This window comes from Theropithecus gelada, chromosome 14 (genome assembly GCF_003255815.1).
Source record: "Theropithecus gelada isolate Dixy chromosome 14, Tgel_1.0, whole genome shotgun sequence".
In the NCBI taxonomy this organism is placed as follows: domain Eukaryota; kingdom Metazoa; phylum Chordata; class Mammalia; order Primates; family Cercopithecidae; genus Theropithecus; species Theropithecus gelada.
Window position 1 is genome coordinate 62,362,511 of NC_037682.1, and position 9,718 is coordinate 62,372,228.

Sequence of the window (9,718 nt, forward strand, 5' to 3'; positions counted from 1 at the left end):
CGGGCGCGGTGGCTCAAGCCTGTAATCCCAGCACTTTGGGAGGCCGAGACAGGCGGATCACGAGGTCAGGAGATCGAGACCATCCTGGCTAACACGGTGAAACCCCGTCTCTACTAAAAATACAAAAAACTAGCCGGGCGAGGTGGTGGGCGCCTGTAGTCCCAGCTACTCGGGAGGCTGAGGCAGGAGAATGGCGTAAACCCGGGAGGCGGAGCTTGCAGTGAGCTGAGATCCGGCCACTGCACTCCAGCCCGGGCTACAGAGCAAGACTCCGTCTCAAAAAAAAAAAAGGAATACATTATTAGTCAGCATCCAGGAACAAACCAACTTATATTGCAAGTTGACAGCAGTAAGGTGAGGATCAGGAGATATTCCTTAAGGCAAGAACATATCAGTCTTTATAGACGGATTAAAGCCCTTAGTAAAATAACATGATAAGAGTCTTATTTTTTAGTAAAAACATAGAGCACTTGCTCTCGAATCTGTTTGGTCCTCACCCCATAAATGATGGGATTGACAGAGGGTGGGATAATCAAATAGAGATTGGCAACAAGAATGTGAATGTAACCTGGTGGTGTCCGAACATATGAGTAAGGAAAGAGAAGACTGAGGGGATATAGAAAACACAGATGACCCCAACATGAGAGCTACATGTGCTTAGGGCTTTTAGCCAAGCATCATGTGATGGGAGGCAGAAGACAGCACGGAGAATGTAAACATATGAGATGCCAATGAGGACTAGGTTCAGAACAAAGAAAGAAACTACAAAAAGCCCATAGATACCATTGATACGGATGTTTCCACAGGACAATTTTGCAGTGCCCATGTGCTCACAGTAGGAATGGGCTATTACATGAGCCTGACAAAAGGGTAGCCAGTAGATAAGATAGATCATGGGAAGTGTAAGTAAAACTGGATGAATTACAATGCACATGCTAATGCCCACCAACACTGGGGATGTCAAGACGGTCGTGTAATGTAGTGGAGCACAGATGGCCACATAACGGTCAAAAGCCATAGCCAGTAAGACCTCAGCCTCCATGCCAGTGAAGGTATGGATCAGAAACATCTGGGTCACACAAGCTCCATAGTTAACCTCGTGAGCATCAAACCAGAAGATGCCCAGCATGCGAGGCACAGAGGTTGTAGAAAGGGCCAAATCGGTAGTGGAAAGAATGGCCAGGAAGTAGAACATGGGCTCCCGGAGAGTCTGTTCTACCTTGATGACTAGCAGAATGGTGGCATTGCCCAGCAAAACCACGAGGTAAACAGAGCAGAAAGGCAGGGAGATCCACATGTGGATGTCTTCCAGACTGGGATTCCAATGAGAAAAAATGTGACTGGGTGAATATGCTCTTCTTGTGATAAAACATTCTTCCAAATCACAGTGTAGGAGAACTTGCCACACATAGAAGCAGGAGCTGGGGAGAGAAGATTGAATAAGAGTTTGGAATGAAAATAATTAGGTTTGTGTTTCATTCAGTATATGTAGAGTAAAATGAAAAGTTTTGTTATTTGGAGGGTCCTGTTATTGTGTTTTGTAATCTACAGTCATTTGAATAGATCAGTCTCAAATAACTTAATTATTATGTTTACATAATGATTGTAGCATAATGCGTAACCTTACACATTAAAGATTGCAGGATTCTATGACATAGAGTCTGATATTTAACTGGAATAACTGAAGATGCCCTGTACCCTTTATTAGTCCCCTGGTTGAAGAAGAATGCCTGAAAAATCAAAGATACGCACAAGGGAAATGCCGATTAATTCAAGAGGAGACAGACTAATGAGAACATGAAGTTACAGACACAGATGTACACATATTTTTATAATTAAAAACTGCAAAATTTCTTCTAATGATTTGCTAATCATTTATTGATGTAAAGCAAATGCCAAGATTAAGCCTAATATCCTGTCAAAAAGACAGGAAGAGAACATGAGAAATGTAGATATAACAAACAAAAGCATAGATACCCTGGAATGTTTGCCCCGGGAGCAAACATAGCTGGGTCACATACCAGTACACATGAAAGAGCTCAGAAAGAAAATAATAACAAACCTGTTGAGGATTTTCACTGATTAAAATACTTTCTCAAGAGCAACCAATTTTTCAGTGGCTCATTTTGGATTTCTATGGTGGTGATAGTTTCTAGTGGTATTTGAAAGCATCATTTACTCTTCACTCTATATTAGTTCCTCTAACTAGTTTATACTGGGTTTATACCTCCTGCTTGATTAAGTTACTTTTCTGGTAGGTAGAGACAACCTAGAAGGCTTCCTTTGGTTATGTACTTGGAGAAGATGTTTTTGATGACACAAAACTGGAAGAAAAAGGTCTATTTGCAGATAAAATTACTTTCTGTAATTATCTAAAGGAAATATATAAGGGTGCTCTTTCAGTGCTTTTGAAATTATGAAGAAGCAACCACTCATAAGCTGAAATAATGAAATAGAACTTCTGTGGGTCTCCAACTTGTGGCAGAGTGGTTCAAGATAGAAAAAAGTAGAACAGACTCCTGTTTCATCATATATGTTGCTCCATATTTCTGACAAGTGTGTCAAAATGGAAAATACATCAAGATAAAAAATAAAATAAATAATATACCCATTCTGAGGTGTGGAGGAGGATAGAGAGATAGAGAATGAGAAAGAGAGAGAAACGGAGAGAGAAAGAAATAAGCTCTATTTCTACAGAAGTCCATTTTATTCCTTATAACCCATAGGAAAGGCAGAACATATATTTTACCAATAAACTATATAATTGCTTTGAATAAATATATTTATTCCATGGGTCTTCTAGATCGTTTTTAAATTTTCAACCTCCATTTAAGAGTTTCAAAGGAATTTTATTCGATTAAAATCAGAAATTGTACTACCTGATAAATAGCAAGCCCGGTAATCTCAGCAACCCTTGATCATTTCTCACTTATTTGAATGTAATACATACCTAAGTCAAGAGAAAATTCACCTGCCTTATTATGTCATAGAAATATAAGCTCAAGGGGAGTATCAAGCAGCATGGCTTTATAGCCTTGTCATTTTTACAGTCCGAGAAGAGTCATTTTATATTAAGGCTTTAGTTGATTAGAACATTAGGAAAATTGAGTTAGTTGGATTTTCAACTATAATTTGCACCATGAGATTGAATCCTCTGAGATTGCTAACAAAACTTTTTGACTCTGATCTAGGGAAAGAGAAGCCTAAGAAAAGTGATAAGTATAGAAATGTTCCCACAGAAAGGTGTAGATGTGGTAGCAAAAATACCCAAATACTGTTATTTAATATATGGCATACAGATGGATACATTTTATTTCTAAGTGAAATTTTACAGCCAAATTCTATGGGATGTTGTTTTCTAGATAAAATATTGATCCATATTAACTACCTAAGTTAGAGCATAATAACCTGGCATTGCTGACTCCATGTTCAATCTTATCTCTCTTATTCATTTCAATGACCATGTGTTATGAGTTTGTTAAGTATTTAGTCTATGGATTAAGATCCTTGAGCGTTTGGTTACACTGCCCTCTATCCATGATTGTTTCTCTATATTCTCCCCCTTACCAATTTTTCATACCTATATCACAGAGGTCATAGAGATAATTAGTAAAAATATCTACTCATGAAATGAGCTTGCTTCAGATCAAATACTGAATTTCTCATATATACTATCTGTGTCAATTTGAGTGACCTTCTTATTTTCTCTTTGTCTCAGTTTCCTCAACTGAAAAATTAAGAATGATAATAGTACCCACAGCTTATAATACTTTTGAGGAATAATTTAAGTTGTTAATATAATACACTTAAATACAATACTTAGCATGCTTAAATGATTTTAAAATGTTAGTTTTCGTTATCATATAACTCAGCTCATAACAACACCTTCTTATATATTTGATCTATGAAAACCGTATGGAGAAAACTCTCATGCCACTAAGTCTATACATTTGGTGTGAAAGTTCTGGTTTATTATAACATTTTATCCCTCGGTTTTCAGTCAAATGTGTGTGTGTGTGTGTGTGTGTATATATGTATATATATGTATATATGTATATATATGTGTATATATGTATATATGTATATATATGTATATATGTATATATATGTATATATGTGTATATATGTATATATGTATACATATGTGTATATATATGTGTGTATATATGTATTTCTCATTCTCACTAGAATAATATTATATTAAATGGGAAAATTACTATCTTTTTACTTCATGCTTGAGCAGATATCTTAAACAATATTGAAGACACAATCAAGTTTAAGATGTAAAGCACAGACTTAAAAGCATAAAGTTAATTTTTTCATCTTACTCTGTAGTCTTTTTTATTATATCACACACACTTTAAATTTAAACTTCTGAAAGTTTACAAATTAAAATACAGGCATACCTCAGAGATATTGCAGCTTTAGTTCCATACCACTGCAATGAAGTAAATGTCACAATAAAGTGAGTCACACGAATATTTTGGTTTCCTGCTTGCTATAGTTTGAATGTCTGAGTCTCTGAAACTCATGTTGAAACTTAACCTCCAGTGGGGCAATATTGAAAGCTGAGGCCTTTCAGAGATGATTGGGTCATGAGAGTTCTGCCCTCATGAATGAAATAATCTACTTACGGATTAACGGATTAAGAGATTAATGGGAATGCAACTAAGAGAGACCTGAGCTAGCACATTAGCCCCCTTACCATATGATGCCCCACACTTCCTTGAGACCCTCCAGAGTCCCCACCAGCAAGAAGTGTCTCACCAAATGGGGGCCCTCAACCTCAGACATCTCAACCTCCATTACCACAAGAAATAAATTATTTTCTTTATAAATTACCCATTTTCAGGTATTCTATTATCAGGAACACAAACAGACTATGACACCAGTGCATATAAAAGTTATGTTGACACTATAGTCTATTAAGTGTGCAATTGCATTATGTCTAAAAATGCAATGAACATACCTTAATTAAAAATACTCTGAAAAAAATGCTAATGATCATCTGATGGCTGCTGACTGATCAGGGTGGTAGTTGTTGACAGTTGGAGTGGCTGCGTCAATTTAGTAAAATAAGACAACAGTGAAGCTTGTCAAATCAGTAGACTCTTTCTTTCATGAAAGGATTTTCTGTACTGTGTAATTCTATTTTGTACCACTTTACCCTTAGTAGAGCATCTTTCAAAATTAGTCGTTTCTCTCAAACCCTGCTGCTGCTTCATCTATTCATTTTATATTATATAATATTCTAAATTCTTTATTATTTCAACAAATCACTTTCTTTGCTCATCCATAAATAGCAACTTCTCATCCATTAACCTTTTGTCATGAGATTGCAGCATTCAGTTCCATCTTCAGATTTCACTTCTAATTCCATTTCTCTTGCTATTTCCACCATATCTGCAGCTATTTCCTCCACTGAAGTCTTGAACCCCTCAACGTCATCCATGAGGGTTGGAATGAATTTCTTCCAAACTCCTGTTAATGTTGATGTTTGGATCTCCTCCATGAATCATAAATATTCTTAATGGTATCTCCAATGGTGAATCCTTTCCAGAAGGTTTTCAATTTATTCTGCCCAGATCCATCAGAAGAATCATTATTTACTTCAATTGTAGCCTTAAGAAATATTTCTTATATATTAAGACTTGAAAGTAAAAATTGCTTATTGACCTATGGACTGCAGAATGCATGTTGTGTTAGCGGACATGGAAACAAGATGAATCACATATGTCTCAATCAGAATTTTTGGGTGACTAGGCGCATTGTCAATGAGTAGTATTTTGAAATGAATCTTTTTTTACTGAGCAGTAAAGTCTCCACAGTGTGCTTAAAATATTTAGGAAATGGCCGGGAGTAGTGGCTCATGCCTGTAATCCCTGCCCGGGCAAGCCAGGTGGATCATGAGGTCAAGAGACCGAGACCATCCTGGCCAACATGGTGAAACCCTATCTCCACTAAAAAAAAAAAAAAAAAAAAATTAGCCAGGTGTGGTGGTGCATGCCTGTAATCCCAGATACTTGGGAGATTGAGGCAGGATAATTGCTTGAACCCAGGAGGCAGAGGTTGCAGTGAGCTGAGATCCTGCCTCTGTACTCCAGCCTGGAAGACAGAGCAAGACTCCATCTCAAAAAAAAAAAAAAAAAAAAATTAGTAAATGATGCTGTAAACAGATGTGCTGTCATCCAGGCTTCGTTGTTCCATTTACAGAGCACAGGCAGAGTAAATTTAGCATAATTCTTAAGACCCCTGAACTTTTTAGAATGATAAGTTGAGCATTGACTTCAACTTAAAGTCACCAATTGCATCAGAACCAGCAAGAGAGTCAGCCTGTCTATTGAAGCTTAGAAGCCAGGCATGTACTTTTCTCTACCTATGAAAGTGCTAGGTGGCATCTTATTCCAACATAAGGTTGTCTTGTCGACCTTGAGTATCTGTTGTTTAGGGTAGTCAGTTCATCAATTGTCTTAGCTGTAATAGATCTTCCGGATAAGTTGAAACAGCTTCTACATCAGCATTTGCTACTTCACTTTATCCTTTTATATTATGGAAATAACATTTTGCCTTTAAACTCCATAAACTAACCTTTGCTAACTTCAAACTTTTCTTCTGCAGCTTCCTCACTTCTCTCATTCTTAATAGAATTAAACAGAAATAGACCCTAGTTCTGGATTAGGCTTTGACTTAAAGGAATATTTTGATTGGTCTGACTTTCTGTACAGGCCACTAAGACTTTTTCCATATTATCAATAAAGTTGTTTTGCCTTTTTATCATTGATATGTTCACTGGAGTAGCACTTGTAATTTCTTTCAGAGTATTTTCCTTTGCAGCCACAACTTGGCTAACCTTTTGGCACAAAAGGCCTCATTATCAGCCTTCCTCACCTTTCAACATGCCTTTCTCACTAAGCTTAATCATTTCTAGCTTTTAATTTAAAGTCGTAGATGTGTGACTCATCCTTTCCCTTGAAAACTTAGAGGCCATTGTAAGGTTTTTAATTGGCCAAATTTTGATACTGTTGTGCCTCAGGGAATAAGGAAGCCTGAGAAGAGGGAGAGAGATGGTGAAACAGTCATAACATATACAACAAAATACTGAAAATCAAAATTGTTAATTTTAAGAATCTATGTATGAATTTCAGGATCAAAGTAAACTAGATCAAGTGATAGAATAAAAGAAAAATTAAAACAGATGGAAGAAAAATATGGAGTTTCTACTTTATCTTTATATAGAAAAACTAACAAAAGAATGTGGAAAGAAAATTGAAAGGAAATATTTAAAGATATAAAGTCTGAAAAGTTTCTAGAAGTAATAGAGACATAAAATCTCAAAATGTAAGTATATACTGAACATGATTCTAAAAATTATAAATCCAGACTCAATTGATTAAAATTTTAGAATATGAAAAATAAACATGCTTTCCAAAGAATGAGGGGAAAAGTTCTTTCCAAACAGTGAGAAAATGATCAGCATCATATGTTTCATTAAGAGTATTGATGCCAAAAGTAAAAGCTGAATGATGAATTAAGAAAGATGATAGAACAGAACTCTATTCAAAATCTTATACATTTTTGATTTATCATTTAAATATGAGGGCAAATTAGAACGTACTTAGACATAAAATTAGAATTATTACCAAAGCAGGGGTAAATTGTGGCTGGCAATACGACTTGGGTCTAAAATGTAAAAGATGTTTCTCCTAAGAATTGGTAAGCAAGAATATATTCATGAAGAGTTGCTGTAGAAATAAATTATTAATAATATATATCATCAAATAAAAATGGTTAACGAATATTCTTTAAAAAACTGGAAATAAGATTGCAGAAATCACAACATAAAATAAATAAATGTACAAGAAAAAAGAAAACCTAAAGATAACTAATATTTTTGTTTGTTCAAAGTATGGTAGTTACAAATTACTTTATTTATATATCTGATTTTTAGAAAGAGGGACTTTACAGGTTTGTGCCACCATGCCAGGCTTTATTTATTTATTTATTTATTTATTTATTTATTTATATTTTTTTCAGAAACAACGTCTTGCTATGTTACCCAAGCTGAACAAATTACTTTTATTAGAAAACAAAAATGAAACTAGGAAAGTTAAAAAATTTTAATAATATCTAATAGAAGAAGAAATGTAGCATATGCAACTGTCAAACATCAGTGAGAAATGGGATTTTCAAAAACAAGAACTAAATGAAATAATGGAAAATAAGAGGGAGAAAAAAATCAAAATATGTGAAATGTAGCTAGGTATGGTGGCATGTACCTGCAGTCCTAACTACTACAGAAGCTGAGGTAGAAAGACTGTGTAAGCCCAAAAGTTCAAGCCCGAGCAACATAGTGATACACAGTCAAAAAATAAAAAACAACAACAACAAACAAAAACAAAACACAACAAATTCTGATATTCAAAAGTACTTAATCAAAAATAAAGATCAAGAAGCAGAAATATGTTCTGGTTAATTAAAATTCTGTTGCTTAATAATTCTACTTCAAAGTATAAAGCCTCAATGAATTACTATAAAAATGTAAAATATGCCACAAACATGTGCACCATATTTTCTAATTTGAAATAATAATAATGATAACACAAATGTCCATAAACAGAGGAATACATAAATAACATCGATGTTACAAAACAAAACAAGAAGTATTTTAATCTATATAAAATAATAACAAGTGATCCAATAAACATGCTATGATTTGTTGTAAAACTAAAATGTATACTATGATGTCAGAAAAACACAGGCCAGATTGCCTCTAAAATTAGGAAGGAAACTGTGTTGGAGCGGTGATAAAGGTAATATTAACTTTAATGTTGCATATATTTTATTAAGCATTATCTTTGAGATGAGTGCAGTGTTAAAAGTTGTTAATTCTGGTTTGCAGGAAAAAATACATTTTTATATTTTAGAATTAGTTTCCTTTTAACAGTCTAAAAGATAAAAAAATTAAAGTTATTAGAAATATAAAATAATGTTACTAGTTTGATGATGCAAATCTATTGCTGATCTCAAGACACTTCATTTCTAAATCAATTGAAAGCCCTCAGTCTCATGTGAAAAGTAGCTATGCATAAGTTAATCTGCAGCTTCTACATTAAAGTCAGGGGATCTAGAAATATATCATAGATTTAAGATGAGAAACCTTGAATTTTAGGATAGAGTATTTTAGAATCAAATGTAGATGGAAAAAACCACAACTAGGTAAAGTGATAGAGAAAGACCCGCATATATCACATAGAAATGTTACACATTCCTAGATTTTTAAAACTACACTTATAACTATGCTATAAACCTAAAAGCAAAGGGTACATCCGTGCTAAATTACTGCTGGTATCAGTGAGAAAAAGTTTTAAAATTGTATGTTTGTTTTGGCTATGATTGCATGGAAACTTACACATTTGGCAGGTGATTCCACTTGAAGCTAAAAATTTGGCAATGATTTTTTTGAACCCATGGACTTGGCTTTATAAGAGCACAATAGAATGCAAGCTCCACAGGGCCAGATGTAACAGAATGCAAGCTCCACAGGGCAGATGTTTGTGTTAGTTTTGTTTCTTGATTTATCCCATGCAGTTATAATTATTCAAAAGATAAAACAAATACAATATGAATGTGAATTAAATTCGTAATCAAATACAGGAAGGAAGGAAGGGAAGGAAGGAAGGAAGGAAGGAAGGAAGGAAGGAAGGAAGGAAGGAAGGAA

At 34.6% G+C, this 9,718-nt stretch overlaps 1 protein-coding gene across 1 annotated transcript; it reads right to left on the reverse strand.

The window, feature by feature from the left end:
- Positions 1-443: 443 nt before the first annotated feature.
- On the reverse strand, positions 444-1,373 carry LOC112607297 (olfactory receptor 52J3-like). Its single transcript, XM_025358408.1, is given in 4 exon segments — positions 444-574; positions 577-1,314; positions 1,317-1,349; positions 1,352-1,373. Coding segments are annotated over 4 exon segments (924 nt in total).
- Positions 1,374-9,718: the final 8,345 nt, after the last annotated feature.